The sequence below is a fragment of the Salvelinus fontinalis genome, chromosome 14, assembly GCF_029448725.1.
Source record: "Salvelinus fontinalis isolate EN_2023a chromosome 14, ASM2944872v1, whole genome shotgun sequence".
Classification (NCBI taxonomy): Eukaryota; Metazoa; Chordata; class Actinopteri; order Salmoniformes; family Salmonidae; genus Salvelinus; species Salvelinus fontinalis.
The window spans coordinates 35,903,969-35,922,746 of record NC_074678.1 but is presented as its reverse complement, the minus strand read 5'-3'; the positions used below and the strand labels follow the sequence as shown (position 1 = coordinate 35,922,746).

Here is an 18,778-nt window from a genome sequence, read left to right as displayed (position 1 = left end):
AAATAAGGGTTAATCAAGAATTCATATCAGGTGATTTTATTTTAAAACATATACTCTATTGGTACAAAATAAATGTAATGCTGTTACATTTGAAAATATAGAAAAACAGTCAAGTAAAAAATAATCATGCTTGATGTACATAATTAGGCATTGACAAAACAGCAACCATTCATGTTGACAGGAGGGTTCTCTAGAGAATAAAGATTCTGAATGATTGGCCCTAGACTGGTAGTTGGTCCATGAGCCTTATTGGTCTTTGATGCTCATTGACTGAAGCACTTTGCTTAGTTCGTTTTTCTCTCTGTTGGGTGGTAACTACCCAGTTCTGTTTTTCCACCCTAATAATTACTCAGTTATCATCTGACCCCTACCTCACTAATGATTACTCAGTTACTTTTCTTCTGGTTCTTCCTCACAGATTGTGGCGGCTCGGCGATCTGGACAATGTTGAAGTAGAGGAGGAGGCCCAGGAAGTGTAGGTAGGAGAACACAGACACCAGGAGGGGAAACAAATCAGGCAGCTGGGCCGGAGGGGCCAGCGCCACGCTCATAAAGCTCAAACCAGCCATGGCCGTGATGGAGAAATAGAACTGCAGGAGAGATGGACAGAGAGTTCAGTTCATTCTTTTTCAAGGGAGTTAAGCCATCACAGGATATAAGCCAAGAGCCAAGTCCCCCTCTCAGCCCAGAAGTGGGGCTCAAAATTCAATATAAATTCCAGTCAAATCAGAAAGTGAATTTGACATGGTATTCAAATTGTTTATCTATTTAGATGGGCTTAATTAAAGCATTTCCTTGGCCCAAGTCATAACTATTCAAACTAGACCAGACTGGGGGAAAAAAATGTAGACCTCACATGACCATCCATCCCTCAATCACAAGCTGACGTTTATTTTAGCCCCGACCTGTGCGTCCAGAACGGAAAGGCAAACAGTGTTAGTAGCAGGATCAACATGAACACGTCTATTTGGGACCTGCGGACCCAGGGATCAGTGAAGGGTAGGTGTCGTAAGCACCTCCGTATGAGACCAACCCCATGAAACCCTAGCCCCATCACTGGGCCTCCTTATTTACGCCTCTTGTGTAAATAAATGTATCTAAGCAAACCTGTGTTAATGACTCTATAAAAAGACACCTTCCTTCTGATCTCACACAGCTCTGTCTGGTGGCGGTGTCTGGCTACGTCCCCATACCCTATAGAGTGCACTACTTTTGACCAGGGCCCATCCTATTCTCTCTGTAGAGCCCTATGGGGCCTCTAGTCAAAAGTAGTGCAGTATATAGGGAATAGGGTGCTATTTGGGATCCCCCCCTGCCCATATGTCACTAAAGGAGTGGATGGTGCAGAGCTGGCCAGGGCCAGGCACTTCAGAGATGCCTGTAACTTAAATAAGTGATAAATAATACTTGGGCCTGGCAGTGGCTTTCATCTGGTAGATAGCCTAGCGGTTAAGCGCGTTGGGCCATTAACTGAAAGGTTGCTGGTTTGAATCCCAGAGCCGGCAAGGTGGAAAAATCTGCCGTTCTGCCCTTGAGCAAGGAAGTTAACCCCCAACAACAACTGCTCCCTAAGCGCACATTTCGGTTGAATGCATTCAGTTGTGCAAATGACAAGGTATCCTCTTTCCCATCCCAGACAGCCTACACAGCTTACAGTACAGTGGCACATGGTCTTTATTTATACAGTTGGAGAGATATCTATATCTTCTCACGCTGATGCCATTCAGGTTAGAGCCACCGTGCTCCAGTATGTAGATACCACTTAAGACTATTAGAAACACCAGCCATAGAGACAGGCTGCTATGAAATCACTCTGACAACAACCTGATTGCCAGTTAATAGAGGACCACAATGGAAAGTCTTGACTTTGTGTATATAATCCTCTGTCATTTTGGTACATGTATTTTTTTGCCTGATGTGGCCTCTTTGTGTATTTAAAATTGTCATAAAATCTAATTCAGCTCATCTCCCTACTAACTTGTGTAAAGAAAAGATTACTAGACAGACAACATTGCAACTATCTTCCTGGTAAAGCAAACTGGGTCACACTTTATTTGGATTGTCTGGATTTTTCATCATCATACGATAAGGGTTAAGGTTAGGATAACGCCGAGGGTTAGTTGAAATGTTACTGATTAGTCTGTAGGGCATCTACAGATGTACTATCCAAATAAAGAGTTTGCTTTGCAATCTGATACATTTCTTGCTTTGAATGAATGATGACAGGCATATGGGGTAGTGCAATGTGAAAGGGAATTTGTTTACACCACCAGTCCACACTTACTTTCCACTTGATGACTCTGCCGAGGTCCATGCGGGGCATGCAGATGAGGAGGCGGCGGTAGGGCCCCAGACGCAGCTTGTCCTCTGAGCAGTGCTCAAGGGCTAAGAGCAGGTAGACGGAGAAGAACAGGAAGGCCAGGGAGGTGACCACGTACGGCACCAACAGACCATCCTTCAGAAACAACGGCAGCATACTGCAGAGGGAGGGGAGGACGGGGAGGGAGAGAGTACAAGAACAATGTAGCCCAAAACACAGCTGTACTAGGGCCTACTTAAATCAAACAAAACCCCACCTATTCATTGGCAAAACACCTAAAAAAAATGTTATAAATACATACTTTGCCAATCTAACAAACCCAGTGCATTCAGATGCTCTTATAATAACTGCTTAAGCAAACATTTGACTAAATTATGCAACTATGTCTTCAATTTACACAAACAAGCTGTACACTATATACAGTGCATTTGGAAAGTATTCAGACCCCTTGACTTTTTCCAAAACATTTTACGTTACAGCCTTATTCTAAAATGTATTATTGTTTTCCCCCCCCTCAATCTACACATAATAACAAAGCAAAATGTTTAGTTTTTTAAATTTTTGCAAATGTATTCAAAATAAACTATCACATTTTACAAAAGTATTCAGACCCTTCACTTAGTACTTTGTTGAAGGACCCTTGGCAGCAATTACAGCCTTGAGTCTTGGGTATTGAGGCACACCTGTATTTGGGGAGTTTCTCCTATTCCTCTATGCAGATCTTCTCAAGCTCTGTCAGGTTGGATGGGGAGCGTTGCTGCACAGCTATTTTCATGTCTCCAGAGATGTTTGATTGGGTTCAAGTCATTCAGAGACTCGTCTCGAAGCCACTCCTGTGTTGTCTTGGCTATGTGCTTAGGGTCGTTGTCCTGTTGGAAGGTGAACCTTCGCCCTCAATCTGAGGTCCTGAGCACTCTGGAGCAGGTTTTCATCAATGATCTCTCTGTACTTTGCTCCTTTCATCTTTGCCTTAATCCTGACTAGTCTCCCAGTCCCTGCCACGTAAAAACATCCACACAGCATGATGCTGCCACCACCATGCTTCACTGTAGGGATGGTGCCAGGGTTCCTCCAGACGTGACGCTTGGCATTCAGGCCAAAGAGTTCAATCTTGGTTTCATGATCTGAGAGTCTTTAGGTGCCTTTTGACAAAATCCAAGCAGGCTGTCATGTGCATTTTACTGAGGAGTGGCTTCCGTCTGGCCACTCTACCATAAAGGCCTGATTGGTGGAGTGCTGTAGAGATGGTTGTTCTTCTGGAAGTTTCTCCCATCTCCACAGAGGAACTATGGAGTTCTGTCAGAGTGACCATCGGGTTCTTGGTCACCTCGCTGAGAAAGGCCCTTCTCCCCCGTTTACTCAGTTTGGCTGGGCGGCCAGCTCTAGGAAGAGTCTTGGTGGTTCCAAACGTCTTCCATTTTAAGAATGATGGAAGCCACTGTGTTCTTGGGGACCTTCTATGCTGCAGAGAGCTTTTGTACCCTTCCCCAGATCTGTGCCTTGACGCAATCCTGTCTTGGAGCTCTATGGACAATTCCTTCAACCTCATGGCTTGATTTTTGCTCTGACATGCACTGTCAACTGGGACATTATATAGACAGGTGTGTGCCTTTCCAAATCATGTCCAATTAATTGAATTTACCACATGTGAACTCCAATCAATTTGTAGAAACATCTCAAGGAAACAAAATGCACGTGAGCTCAATTTCGAGTCTCATAGCAAAGGGTCTGAATACTTATGTAAGTAAGGTCTCTTATTTTTAATACATTTGCAAAAATTTCTTCATCTGTTTTTGCTTTGTCATTATGAGGTATTGTGTGTAGATTGTTTGTTTATTTTTTTCATCAAATTTAGAATAAGGCTGTAACGTCACAAAATGTGGAAAAAGTCAAGGGGTCTGAATACTGTATACTGAAGGCACTGTATACAAAAGTATGTGGACACTCCTTCAAATTAGTGAATTCAGCTATTTCAGCCACACCCGTTGCTGACAGATTGAGCACACAGCCATGCAATCTCCATAGACAAACATTGACAGTAGACTGGCCTTACCAAAGATCTCAGTGACTTTCAACGTGGCACCGTCATAGGATGCAACCTTTCCAACAAGTCAGTTTATCAAATGTCTAACCTGCTGGAGCTGCCCCAGTCAACTGTACAGTCATGGCCAAAAGTTTTGAGAATGACACAAATATTACTTTTCAGAAAGTCTGCTGCCTCAGTTTGTATGATGGCAATTTGCATATACTCCATAATGTTATGAAGAGTGATAAGATGAATTGCAAAGTCCCTCTTTGCCATGCAAAAGGACCAGCTGACATCATGTCAGTGATTCTCTCGTTAACACAGGTGTGAGTGTTGACGAGGACAAGGCTGGAGATCACTCTGTCATGCTGATTGAGTTCAAATAACAGACTGGAAGCTTCAAAGGGAGGGTGGTGCTTGGAATCATTGTTCTTCCTCTGTCAGCCATGATTACCTGCAAGGAAACACGTGCCGTCATCAATGCTTTGCACAAAAAAGGCTTCACAGGCAAGGATATTGCTGCCAGTAAGATTGCACCTAAATCAACCATTTATCGGATCATCAAGAACTTCAAGGAGAGCGGTTCAATTGTTGTGAAGAAGGCTTCAGGTTACCCAAGAAAGTCCAGCAAGCGCCAGGACTGTCTCATAAAGTTGATTCAGCTGTGGGATCGGAGCACCACCAGTACAGAGCTTGCTCAGGAATGGCAGCAGGCAGGTGTGAGTGCATCTGCACGCACAGTGAGGCGAAGACTTTTGGAGGATGGCCTGGTGTCAAGAAGGGCAGCAAAGATACGATTTCTCTCCAGGAAAAACATCAGGGACAGACTGATATTCTGCAAAAGGTACAGGGATTGGACTGCTGAGGACTGGGGTAAAGTCATTTTCTCTGATGAATCGCCTTTCCGATTGTTTGGGACATCCGGAAAAAAGCTTGTCCGGAGAAGACAAGGTGAGCGCTACCATCAGTCCTGTGTCATGCCAACAGTAAAGCATCCTGAGACCATTCATGTGTGGGGTTGCTTCTCAGCCAAGGGAGTGGGCTCACTCACAATTTTGCCTAAGAACACAGCCATGAATAAAGAATGGTACCAACACATCCTCTGAGAGCAACTTCTCCCAACCATCCAGGAACAGTTTGGTGACGAACAATGCCTTTTCCAGCATGATGGAGCACCTTGCCATAAGGCAAAAGTGATAACTAAGTGGCTCCGGGAACAAAACATCGATATTTTGGGTCCATGGTCAGGAAACTCCCCAGACCTTAATCTCATTGAGAACTTGTGGTCCATCCTCAATAGGCGGGTGGACAAACAAAAAAACCCACAAATTCTTGCAAACTCCAAGCATCGATTATGCAAGAATGGGCTGCCATCAGTCAGGCTGTGGCCCAGAAGTTAATTGACAGCATGCTAGGGCGGATTGCAGAGGTCTTGAAAAAGAAAGGTCAACACTGCAAATATTGACTCTTTGCATCAACTTCATGTAATTGTCATAAAAGCCTTTGACACGTATTAAATGCTTGTAATTATACTTCAGTATTCCATAGTAACATCTGACAAAAAAATATCTAAAGACACTGAAGCAGCAAACTTTGTGGAAATTAATATTTGTGTCATTCTCAAAACTTTTAGCCACGACTAAGTTCTGTTATTGTGAAGTGGAAACGTCTAGGAGCAGCAATGGCTCAGCCGCGAAGTGGTAGGCCACACAAGCTCACAGAACGGGACCACGAGTGCTGAAAGCGCGTAAAAATAGTCTGTCCTCGGTTACAACACTCACTACCAAGTTCCAAACGGCCTCTGGAAGCAACGTCAGCATAATAACTTTTCGTCGGGTGCTTCACAAGCCTAAGATCATGCGCAATGCCAAGCGTCGACTGGAGTGGTGTAAAGCTCGTCGCCATTGGACTCGGGAGTATCACTGAAAATGCATTCTCTGGAGTGATGAATGACGCTTCACCATCCGGCAGGCCGATGGACAAATCTGTTAAGTTTGGTGGAGGAATAATGGTCTGGGCCTGTCTTTCATGGTTTGAGCTAGGCCCCTTAGTTCCAGTGAAGAGAAATCTTAACACTACAGTATACAATGACATTTTAGACGATTCTGTGCTTCCAACTTTGTGGTAACAGTTTTTGGGAAGGTCCTTTCCTGTTTCAGCATGACAATTCCCCGTGCACAAAGCGAGGTCCAGACAGAAATGGTTTGTCGAGATTGGTGTGAAAGACCTTGACTGGCCTGCACAGAGCCCTGACCTCAACCCCATCAAACACCTTTGGGATGAATTGGAATGCAGACTGCGAGCCAGGCCTAATCGCCTGACCTCACTAATGCTCTTGTGGCTGGATGGAAGCAAGTCCCTGCAGAAATGTTCCAACATCTAGTGGAAAGCCTTCCCAGAAGCGTAGAGGCTGTTATAGCAGGTGTCCACATATTTTTGTCATGTAGTGTATGTCTTCAACAATGGGTGGAGTGGAGATGCACAATGTGAGCCATGCCAGTTAGACAGGATAACAGGCCCACAGAATGCCCTGCTGTCCCTATACAAAACATGCTTAGAGAAGAGGTATGTTGACTATGCAGTGTAATCCAGATATCCCTACACTAAACCACGCACACAACAATTAGTACTACCGGAAGAATTTAACAATAGCTGGGGTGAAAGTTAGTACTACTAACTTAGTAGTCAGCTTCACCCCCTCTCTTCTCTGACTGCTACCTTTACAATGACTACATTTTATATTTTCTTGACTCTTCACAAATAAAATCATCCAAAGAATATCAACACAAATTCATCTGGCAAAGCATCCTATACTTTTTGAGAATTTCCTCTAACAGCGATTTATTTTGGGGGGTTACATTTAATGTACAAGATTTTACTTTTCGAACAGTTTCTCCTATGACCTTTAACCTGGTCTGTTATTATTGGTCCACTATAGTTTCCCCTACTGTATCTTCCTACCTGAAGGTGGAAGCCTGTAGAAACCAGATGGCTGGCAGAGGAAGGTCATTCAGTAGCAGGCAGACTGGCCTAGAGGCAGAAAGAAAAGAGGGAGGTCATTCAGTAGCAGGCAGACTGGCCTAGAGGCAGAAAGAAAAGAGGGAGGTCATTCAGTAGCAGGCAGACTGGCCTAGAGGCAGACAGAAAAGGTTACACACACTTGAATTATACACACTTTATTTAACAACATGGGCTCTGGTCAAAAGTAGTGCACCATATAAGGAATAGGGTGCCTTCAGAGGCAGCCCATCGCTCCCCAGGCTTCTAATTACAGAAGTACTCTTTGCGTGCAGTGGTTTGAACCAAAATTGTTTTTCAATTTTTTCATTCTGAACAGAAACATTATTTTTTTCTGTTTCGTTCCACTGTTCCAAAATAAAGTTCTGGACCGGTCGAACCAAAAAAATGTGCCGGTTTATATCATTCCTTTTTACATTAGCTCGACATTCAATTACTTCACCAATCACTGCGAATAGAGCAGCTTGCTATGGAGCAGGAAAGTTATAGTTGTTTTAGCCTAGGCAGCTGATAGTGCATGGGCGCTATCAGCTGTCTAGGCTATGGCTGTTTAGATGCGCGATGGACAGACAAGTGTAGGGCACGATATGCAAATTACATTTTGCGTGTGGGGAGAGACCGAGAGGGTGGAGGAGGAGGCTTGGCTTGAAACGCTGGGCATCTTTTTATGACATGCATTATCTGAATTAGGCTCACAGAATTATACCTATGGAGTAGCAGATTCTACGGAGGAACTTTTAATGTCTTTGGACTTCCGAGAGTTGGCATAACGTTGGACCAGAGCTAGCTAACAAGCTTGTGTGTGAAGGCTTTGCATAGGTGCCTCGTGGGACCCCCAGAAAATGCCCGGAACATGAAAGAACGTTAAAAGGTTCCTATGCTTTTAAAATTAAAGTTCTGTTCCAGAACAGCATAGATCACTTTCATTCCCAGTTATAATTCTGTTCCCACAATAAAAATATAAAAAAGAACTTCTGTTCCCTGAACCGGTTCCAACTCCTGTTTGTATGTCCAGTTACACCCATTCCTATAGTCCCAATAATTGATTCACCACAAACAACGCCCTCCTTCTCTTCGCCACTTCCTCCCTAAGCCCTGACATGCATTACTGATTCAGGGACAGACATGTGGGAGATATAACTCAATAGTTAATAAAGCAACAATCAGCCTAATTTAGATGAATAGATCAGCAAAATCTGTAACCAAATCCCACTGCGCAGTAAAACCTAGATAGCCTAGCGATTACAGCTGCCTGTTGCTTTTTATATACTGCACTGCAGTCGGTGAGGTAAATGATTAGGAACTGCAGGCAGGAAGGCACACACTCATGCAAACACACACTCCTAATCCTCCCCTCTACTCACAAGGCAGGCAGGAGGATTGATTTCTCGTGGACTTGAAAGGAGAAGAGGAAGAATGCCAGAGACGAGTTGACCTGAAATGACATTTTACACAGGTTGGCATTACATCATTCTCTGTTATCAAACATCAAACATCAGTAAACTGTACAAAAATACTCACTTACCAAGGCAAGTTTGAACTGCCACAATGTAGGTTTCATCAAAAGTTTTATAGACGAAGGTAGGATAGCCAGGAGAGTGGTGGTCAAACTGAAAACAAAACAAAAACAGAATAATAATGTAATTGATCAACTATGATCAATCTGACCAAACAGTGAAGGGCCCAGCCCTGAAACCTAACCCTCTGGGATAAACTGAACCGTGCGGCTGCTCTGCTGCAGGCTTGTTTTAATCCAGCCTGGTCAAAGCATAAGACCCCAGCTATGTGGGAAATGTACCAAATACTGTCTCCGCTTAGGGCACCCCAGCATTAGTTTAACCCTTCAATTGTCACTCACGGGATAGAGACACAGGAAAGGAGGGGGGCCAGGGAGGTACCTCCACTCCGACTGAAGGGGTAGGGTAGGGCAGCTGTATCAGGCCTAAAGGGCCCCTGGGAGGGGTATCGAGACCCCCAACATGGGGCAAGAGGGGTGTGCTAGGGAGGTGGGGGGGTCATGGTGATTTTGGGATACAGTTTCCAGATACCGTCCCACAGGTGATCCATCCTGACATTTCCGTTGAGACATTTTACAACAACGTAGTAACAAGCATATACATAAATACATGATCCCGTAGTCCACTTCTATTGTAACGAGGAGTGATCCATTGTTTTATGACACATTCTACAGCAAGGTATCCCTCCCCTAAAACATATCTATATTCACTCATGGCCAAAAAGCTCTAGTGTTTTAATTTGTTTTAAATACACTACAGTCTTAGAAGTCCCAGTTAAATCCTGGTCTTAACAGTCGGGCAGAAACGTGTCCATCCTGTGCAGAGTGCACACAGCACCCCTAAATATAGCCCCATAGGTTATTCAAGCACGTACCACCATGACAACATGAAAAGGGTTCTATGACTGACTGACTGTGTAGCATCTTCTCATTCATAAGGACCTTGGAGGAGAATCAGCTTTGACTGGAATAACACCTCATGTCAACACAGAGAAGTTAGCTAACTGCTGTTTCTCAAATAGTTTCTACTGACATTCCAAATCTGAAATCTCATCAGCAGATTTCCAATAGTTGTCAGATTAACCATAGCAGCTGGTAGTGATCAGTATCTCAGTATTCAAGGGATAATCTTGTTTTCACTCCGCAAGAGAGCATGAGATGGAGAGCGAGAGATGGAGATGGAGAGCGAGCGATGGAGAGTGAGAGATGGAGAGCGTGAGAGGGGGATTACCTGAAGTAGAGCTGGGTATCAGTGGACAGGATGGTCTTGATCTTTATCAGGACATTCAAGCTGCACCACGTGTTGGCCACTTTATCCTGTCAACACACTTTAACCTGTCAACACACTTTATCCTGTCAACACACTTTAACCTGTCAACACACACACACTTTTTAATAAGAAAATAAATACGTTTCATAGCTCACTTCCTATAACGATGCAGAACCAATAGGTTTATCATATTCCTTTTTGTTAATGAAGTGTTTATTATCGATGTGAATAATTTAAATGAGTTATAAAACTCATTACAAGGGTTTTAAATTTAGAAAACCACATATGGTATGACAGTACACTGCTTTAAAAAGCATTCGGGTTTGAAGAGAAGGCTAATAAGTGCCATTGCTCCAAGTAATAATTTCCCAACTGAAAGTGCAATAAGAATTCCTTCTTTGCATTCCACAGTGTATTTGTACAGGAGCGCTTCGGAAAGTATTACCAGCCTCATAAATCGCCTGTCAGGTCATATGGAACGGGATGTCACTAGAAGCTATGCACTTTCTGTAAACTTGGGGACACAGGGTTAAATGTTCAGAGATAATCACATTACGATAATTTCTGCATTCTTCGGCACATTCAGACCACCCCATAGAAGAACACAGTGTGTCCACCCAAGGCATAGTTATAACCATTGGGAAACAGATCCAAACTGTCAGCCTTAACGACGGTCTTTGTGGTTGGGGTAGCTAGCAAGAAATGGAGGAAGGAGGACTGACCGTGTGATTTAAGGCCTTAGCAGTTGTTCTAAGATCAGATGTTAAGGCCCCCCTGCTGCTTCTACTGGCTGTGATATGACAAAGTAGAAATACAATGCATAGATCACTGTAGTCTAATCATGTCTCGTAATAGTGTGGTCTTTTCTATAGGGTGAATTTCTATGCGGTCCACTGGGCTTGCTACAGCTGCTCAGAGCACAGCTGTGTGTGTGTGGAGGTTACAGACAGGCCCATTCAGCAGGCTGTCCGTCCTGCAGACGTCGAGGCCCCATCTCTCCTCAAACACCCCCCTGTAGCCCCCCCCGAATAACGACCCTATCGGAATGTCCTCCAACGCCGCCTCGGCTGAGAGCTACACGGGAACCTGGGGTTCGGCTGCAAATGTGGGTAAGTGCCGATGGCGGCACTCTTCACCTATAAGCCAGCTTGGAATTTCATAGGCTGCAGCATTTGGTGCCATTTATGTGAAGCAGGAAAACAGACGGTCAGAGTGCTGTGTGGTGGGTAAACGTACAACTTACCCTCCTCACCCCCTCAACCTCCCCCACCACCCCTTCTCGCCCTGTCTGCTTGTCCCAGTCCGGCTTCTGCTTACGTGCACAATTTCACAATTAGTTCAGGCAGGCTTCTCCTGGAGACCCTTGCACCACAGGGTATAGAGTCACCCACACTTTGTGTATTATGTTTGTATCGTTTCATAAATAAATAACTGTCAGGCATACTGCCAGCCTGACCAACCTCACATAGCCTTTTGGGGGAGGGGGGGTTATTTGTAACATTTCTACCGATATTTCCCTAAAAAATACTTTACCCAAGAGTATAATGATATATCCCATTGAATGATCGTGGTTTTTCAGATCCCCTAACAATGCAGTTTGCAGGTCCATCGGAACCCTGATATTATGACATAACAACCATTCCTGGACCTGACTCCAAAAGCTAGCCACCGTTGGACAATACCAGAAAATAAATTTTATTGATTCTGTTTCCTTGTGACAAGAGACTGCACAAGGCTGACTGTTTAATTTTCAATTACTTCTCACATCACCGCACCTTGGGGAATGGGTGCAGGACACAGCGGGCACAGGGCAGGCTTCCAAAACTAGAGCAGCTGGCCTTGGCCTCTGAGCTGCCAACCACCTCTACACCGCCCCCGTAACGGTGTTACCTCAGCAGCTCAACCATGACATGCTTTCAATATGTTCTAACTAATGTCCCCAGTGAGAGTCATCGCTGTCCATCAGTTTTTCATTTCCCCCCTCTGCACCTCTCCTCCTGTGTGGCTTTGCTGTGTGTACATACACGCGTGTAAGTTCACTTTTCAAGGACGCAGCAGTTTAGCTGCCAACGTTTTGCACAACGAATGGATGCACTCTGACATGCATATTGTTGGCCCTTGGCACCGAACCACGCATCACACGGCTAAAACATGGCCATGCAATGATGTGCTGAAAAGACTCTGGCAGTAAATGTGTTAGATTTATCTTTACCCCCCCCCCCAGTCACTACGACCCCCCCCCCCTCCCCTGAGATAGAGCGAACCTGATCTTCTGACCTTTCACCATTTTATTCCTCTGTTTTCTTTGATCCTGCAGGGGATCCATTTCCAATTGGCTAAGCACAGAGGAATTGATGGAGGGTAGCAGGTTGTGTGTGTGTGTCTCTCTCTGTGTGTGGTGTGTGTGTAAGAGCATGTAGGCTGTGAAGAACAGGAGGCGCAGTGTACCACTCCTGTCTACGAGGGCAGCACTTTGTTGACTACCATAAACCTCCTCGTCTTTCTAACACCAACTGATTTCGACTTGGCAGATAGTGTGGTCTCTCAAGATTGGGCTGTGGGTGGAGAACCTGGTTTGGGTTACTCTGTTGGTCTCCAGAACATTCTACATGCTTTAGGTGACTCACGTGGCAGAATGTTAGGGAAACCACTTGACTTGATAATATGACTAATTGCCTTGAACACTGAAACCATTTTGTACGTACCTCGAATAGGCCTCGCCCCACAGGGAAAAGGCGGTGCACCACCTGCAGGACCTGGCCAGGGTCAGACAGGAAGGGCAGCCAGCAGAGGGCAAAGGTCACCAGGACTGTTACAGCGATCTTGACTAGCAGGAACAGCCTGGGTGGGTGGTGGATGAGAAAACAAATGATAAAGTACACTGAACTTTTGAAACTGTGAAATACCCAAAACATAAACTTACAAACTGTCTAAGATATCCAAAACTGGCTACATTGATATGTACAGTGCAGTACAGTGCAGTGAAACATGATCATTCATATTGTCAACAGTATTAAATGGCTGAATTTCACATCTCTCGCATCACAACAGCTGTGAATGGAACTATCCACCTCCCAAGTTAGTCAATATATGTTGGGAAAACCATGCGTCAGCTAAAAGTCTTTCACAGTAGGTCAGCTGTAGTAGCTGTGTGGCGGTAAAGTTGCACACACAGGAACAGCCGAGGAGCTTGGGCATGGCCATAATGTCATCTGGACATATCTTCCCCCGCCCATCTAATCTAACTATCCATTAGCCCTTGGTACATTGTTACTAGATAAACAAATGCGGGGACACTAGAAACAGTCATCCAATCTGATTGCCTCGCCTCAGTAACTCTGCTACTCAGAGTAGAGAAAATGTAGACTACTTTATGGGGCCATGTTTTGTGGGAAGGACTATACAGACTTTTCTGGCTTGCAAACCGACTAGCGGTAACTGTAACCTAAACCAAACCCTTAACCCTGACCTAATTTTAACCAATTCTGAAATTAAATATTGATTTGCATTTCAGAAAAGTCTGCATAGCCCTTTCCATGTTTTGTCCACTGCCTACAGAAAATGTTGGATTCTGGGTATTACTTTAAAAACAATCATGCTGATTCAGTCAATGATGAATATAATATCATCTGATGTTTAATGCTTTTGGGAGGGATCTTAGACCATTCCTCCATACAGAATACTTCCTTGATATCCTTTATCTGCCCTTACGGACTGCCCTCTTCAATTCACAGACCGAGTTTACCTTGTATCTTTATTTACCTTTTATTTCAATATTTGCATTCTATGCACACTCACAGGGCTCTACACACACACACTCCATCATCTTCTGACTCACACATAATATGCACATACAGTACCAGTCAAAAGTTGACACCTACTCATTCAATGTTTTTGTGCAAACCTGGTCAAGAACTACAGGAAATGTATGATCTCTGTAATTGCAAACAAAGGTTTCTGTACCAAATATTAAGTTCTGCTTTTCTGATGTATCAAATATTAATGTCATGCAATAAAATGCTAATTAATTACTTAAAAATCATACAATGTGATTTTCTGGATTTTTGTTTTAGATTCCGTCTCTCACAGTTGAAATGTACCTATGATAAAAAATGACAGACCTCTACATGCTTTGTAAGTAAGAAAACCTGCAAAATCGGCAGTGTATCAAATACTTGTTCTCGCCACTGTATATATTTTATAGTCATTTTTGCTCATCGTGTCAATAATTTCAGGTCCCCACTGTATATCATCTCACCACACACACAGTCCCATTCACACAAACCCCCTTAGCCAGGGGTATAAGTCTAAGTCAGCTAACTCACCCTCGGCCTGCCAGGCCCTGCTTGAAACACTTGCCCAGTAAGTAGCAGAAGAAGGGTAGGGAGTGGTAGAGCTCCATCTGTTTGTAGTTGAGGGACAGGACGAAGGCCAGAGAGCCCAGCACGTCCCAGCCCAGCCCCAGACCCACCACACCCCATAGGGCCAGCCCCAGGCTTATACTGTTATATCTGACGCCCAGTTAAAGAATACATAGTCATGATGGTACTGTTACCGGATGCTCTGCTATGCCTCATTCATACAAATCCTGGTCTCCTATCAAACTGCTTCTACCATGATTCATCTAATTTATATTCACACTGGCTTTCACACTGTACAGTGCTTTCTGAAAATATTTCATACCCCTTGACCTTTTCCACATTTTCTTTCATTACAGCCATATTCTAAAATAAATTACAGATTTCTTTCCTTCATCAATATACCGTACATACAATACCCCATAATGACAAAGCAAAAACAGTTATTTTTTAAACATTTTTGAAAAAACTGAAATATCACATTTACAAGTATTCAGACCCTTTATTCAGTACTTTGTTGAAGCACCTTTGGCAGCGATCACAGCCTTGAATCTTCTTGGGTATGACGCCACAAGCTTGGCACACCTGTATTTGGGGAGTTTCTCCCATTCTTCTCTGCAGATCCTCTCAAGTTCTGTCGGGTTGGATGGGGAGTGTCTCTCCACAGCTATTTTCAGGTCTCTCCAGGGATGTTTGATCAAGTTAAAATCTGAGCTCTGGCTGGGCCACTCAAAAACATTCAGAGACTTGTCCCGAAGTCAGGCCTGCATTGTCTTGGCTGTGTGCTTAGGGCCGTTGTCCTGTTGAGGTCCCAGTCTGAGGTCCTGAGTGCTCTGGAGCAGGTTCTCATCAAGAATCTTTCTCTCTTTCCCTCGATCCTGACTAGTCTCCCAGTCCCTGCCACTGAAAAACATACCCACAGCATGATGCTGCCACCACCATGCTTCACCGTAGGGATGGTGCCAGGTTTCCTCCAGACGTGACGCTTGGCATTCAGGCCAAAGAGTTCAATCTTGTTTCTCAAGATCTGAGTCCTTTAAGTGCCTTTCGACAAACTCCAAGCGGGCTGTCATGTGCTTTTTACTGAGGAGTGGCTTCCGTCTGGCCACTCTACCATAAAGACCTGATTGGTGGAGTGCTGCATTTATGTCCTTCTGGAAGGTTCTCCCATCTCCACAGAGGAACTCTGGAGCTCTGTCAGAGTGACCATCGGGTTCTTGGTCACCTCTCTGACCAAGGCCCTTCTCCCCTGATTGCTCAGTTTGGCAGGGCGGCCAGGTCTAGGAAGAGTCTTGGTGGTTCCAAACTTCTTCCATTTAGGAATGATGGAGGCCACTGTGTTCTTGGGGACCTTCAATGCTGCAGAATTTGTTTGGTATCCTTCCCCAGATCTATGGACAATTCCTTCGACCTCATGGCTTGGTTTTTGCTCTGACAAGCACTGTCAACTGTGGGACCTTATAAAGACAGGTGTGTGCCTATCCAAATCATGTCCAATCAATTGAATTTACCACAGGTGGACTCCTAACAAGTTGTAGAAACATCTCAAGGATGATCAATGGAAACAGGATGCACCTGAGCTCAATTTCGAGTCTCATAGCAAAGGGTCAGAATACTTATGTAAATAAGGTATTATTATTTTATTTTTTTAAATAAATTTGCAAAAAATTCTAAACCTGTTTTTGCTTTGTCATTATGGGTTATTGTGTGTAGATTATGGAAAATTTGTATTTAATTATTTTTAGAATAAGGCTGTAATGTAACAAAATGTGGAAAAAGTCAAGGGGTCTGAATACTTTCTGAATGCACTGCACATGGGATGACAAGAGATGGTCATGATTTTGACATAAAAAATAATATGATCCAGTGATAGAAACAGCTTTGGTTTTTAAAGGATACTGGAAATGCCCGTAGTCGATTAGAATAAGACCTGGATAGAGCAGGATACAGAGGACTGTGCAGACCTAGGCAAGAAGAGAACACAACACACATTATAGTGAGACGGGCAGGTAATGCCAATGTAATACAGTATCTTGTTTGTAAATGTCAATTCTGACATACCTTCTTTTTGTTTGATCCTTCACTGAGGTAAAAACTGTAAAGAACAACAGCAGGAATGTATATCAGCAGATCTGCAACAAGAACTGAGCAAAGATACATATATTCAGTCCCACAAATGAATCACCATGCTCTTCGTTGGTGTCTCGCTCCTATGTGATGCTCAATCACTCGACCAACAGTCAGTGCGGGGGGTGGGGGGGTTTCTTTAACCTGTACTATTCTTTAAACTGGCTGTCAGTAGTGTTGATGTGTACTGTTCTTTAACCTGTCTGTGAGCAGCGTCGATGTGTACTGTTCTTTAACCTGTCTCTCAGTTGTGTTGATGTGTACTGTTATTTAACCTGTCTGTCAGTTGTGTTGATGTGTACTGTTATTTAACCTGTCTGTCAGTTGTGTTGATGTGTACTGTTATTTAACCTGTCTGTCAGTTGTGTTTATGTGTACTGTTCTTAAACCTGTATTTCAGTTGTGTTGATGTGTACTGTTCTTAAACCTGTATTTCAGTAGTGTTGATGTGTACTGTTCTTAAACCTGTATTTCAGTAGTGTTGATGTGTACTGTTCTTAAACCTGTATTTCAGTAGTGTTGATGTGTACTGTTCTTAAACCTGTATTTCAGTAGTGTTGATGTGTACTGTTCTTAAACCTGTATTTCAGTTGTGTTGATGTGTACTGTTCTTAAACCTGTATTTCAGTTGTGTTGATGTGGACTGTTCTTTAACCCGTCTGTCAGCAGTCTTACCTGTGGCTCTCATAAACAACTTATGTCCATAGCTTTCATGACCTCGAGACGTATGCAACTCCACCCAGTCTGGGTTTATTAGCTTGGCCCTGCAGGAAAGCACAACATAGTAATATAATAATGATAATAACATTTATAATATATACTGCAGTACTGTGTGCATACATTTTCATACGGATGGCGTCAGCAGGAATCAAACTCATGATCCTGATGTGTGTGTGTGTGTGTGTGTGTGTGCCCTCAGACTTACACATGTGCACAGAGCAGGCTGTGGTAGGCTGTGAGAGGGGGATAGTCCAAACCCCAGTAGTTTAGTACGTTGTCTGTAGTGTTGAAGTACCTGAAGGATGAAAACAACATTAAGGTATCCTAACTATTGCTTAGAAACTATATAAAAACACACAAAGATGCAAGACAGGACCATAGGCTATTAGACAGCTGCATAGACCAACCATTCATGAACAGGCAGATTGTATGTCACTTCTTGCCAGTGCCTTTGAGCTTCGTAGTCCCCGAACATGGGTGGTTTGCCTGCCCCTGAAAATAAGAATAATGGGTGAAAATGCTGCTGAATTATATTAGCTAGCTAGCTATAGCAAATATGCAGAGGACGAGATTACAGTCCTGCTGTTGAACAGTGGCTAGCTAGTAAGCAGACTCGTGTTTATGTCTGTCTAGCAAGCAAATGTGCATAATTATTTCACCAAAATACCGGTTGCATTTTACCACTCAAAATCAACAACTTTACAAGCAAGCTGGCTAGGATTTCTAGCTAACTATGTAGCTATGAAACAGAGGGCTGTCAGTGAGCCCTGCAGGTGCAACATTAGCATAAAGCTAGCTAGCTATGGTCCACTTCCTACCTGAATAAGAGTTCAAGGATACAGCCCATCTTGCCGTAAGACCGAGCAAAACAGAAATGGACACAAGGCTCCAGTTCTCCATGACCGATACTATAAAACAGCTTTATTATTGGCAACGAAATACTATAATTCTCGATGCATGTTGAAGCTTCCGTGCGGGATTGTTGTTTACACTTCCTGAATACGTCAGCGCAGGCGCTGGCTGATGACGTGTCGTGGTAACGCTCGGTTCTTTTTTGGTCAGAGATGGATGATGCTGACGATAGAGAATATTCGATTTCAATCAAAAGCGGAATAAACAGAAACCGACATTATCACATAATATGTCAATATGCACAAATAGTGACGGAAAGAAGATTGATAGTGAAGGATTTAGCTACTTTGGCTATTTGTTCAAATATGTGATTTGGACATTGAGGGAACCAGTTTTTCCACAAGTAGGCTAACCTATACACTCTTAGAAAAAGGTGCTATCTAGAACCTAAAAGGTTTCTTCGGCTGTCCCCATAGAATAACACTTTTTGGTTCAGGTAGAACCCTTTTGGAGGGTTCCATGTGAAAGAAAACGTTACACCGAGGGTTCTACCTGTAACCCAAAAGGTTTC

The 18,778-nt window shown here is 43.7% G+C and overlaps 1 protein-coding gene across 1 annotated transcript; it reads right to left on the bottom strand.

Annotated features, from left to right (window-relative positions):
* Positions 1–20: 20 nt before the first annotated feature.
* alg6 (ALG6 alpha-1,3-glucosyltransferase) lies at positions 21–18,370 on the bottom strand. The gene is made up of 14 exons (XM_055861572.1): positions 18,174–18,370; positions 17,763–17,847; positions 17,561–17,650; positions 17,311–17,399; positions 16,570–16,652; positions 16,408–16,472; positions 14,476–14,661; positions 12,856–12,991; positions 10,112–10,197; positions 8,890–8,974; positions 8,729–8,799; positions 7,308–7,376; positions 2,285–2,477; positions 21–590 (listed from the first exon to the last, which is right to left on the bottom strand). The coding sequence occupies exons 1-14, from the start codon at positions 18,253–18,255 to the stop codon at positions 387–389; spliced, it is 1,524 nt and encodes a 507-aa protein (XP_055717547.1). The 5' UTR covers positions 18,256–18,370; the 3' UTR covers positions 21–386.
* Between the last annotated feature and the right edge of the window lie 408 nt (positions 18,371–18,778).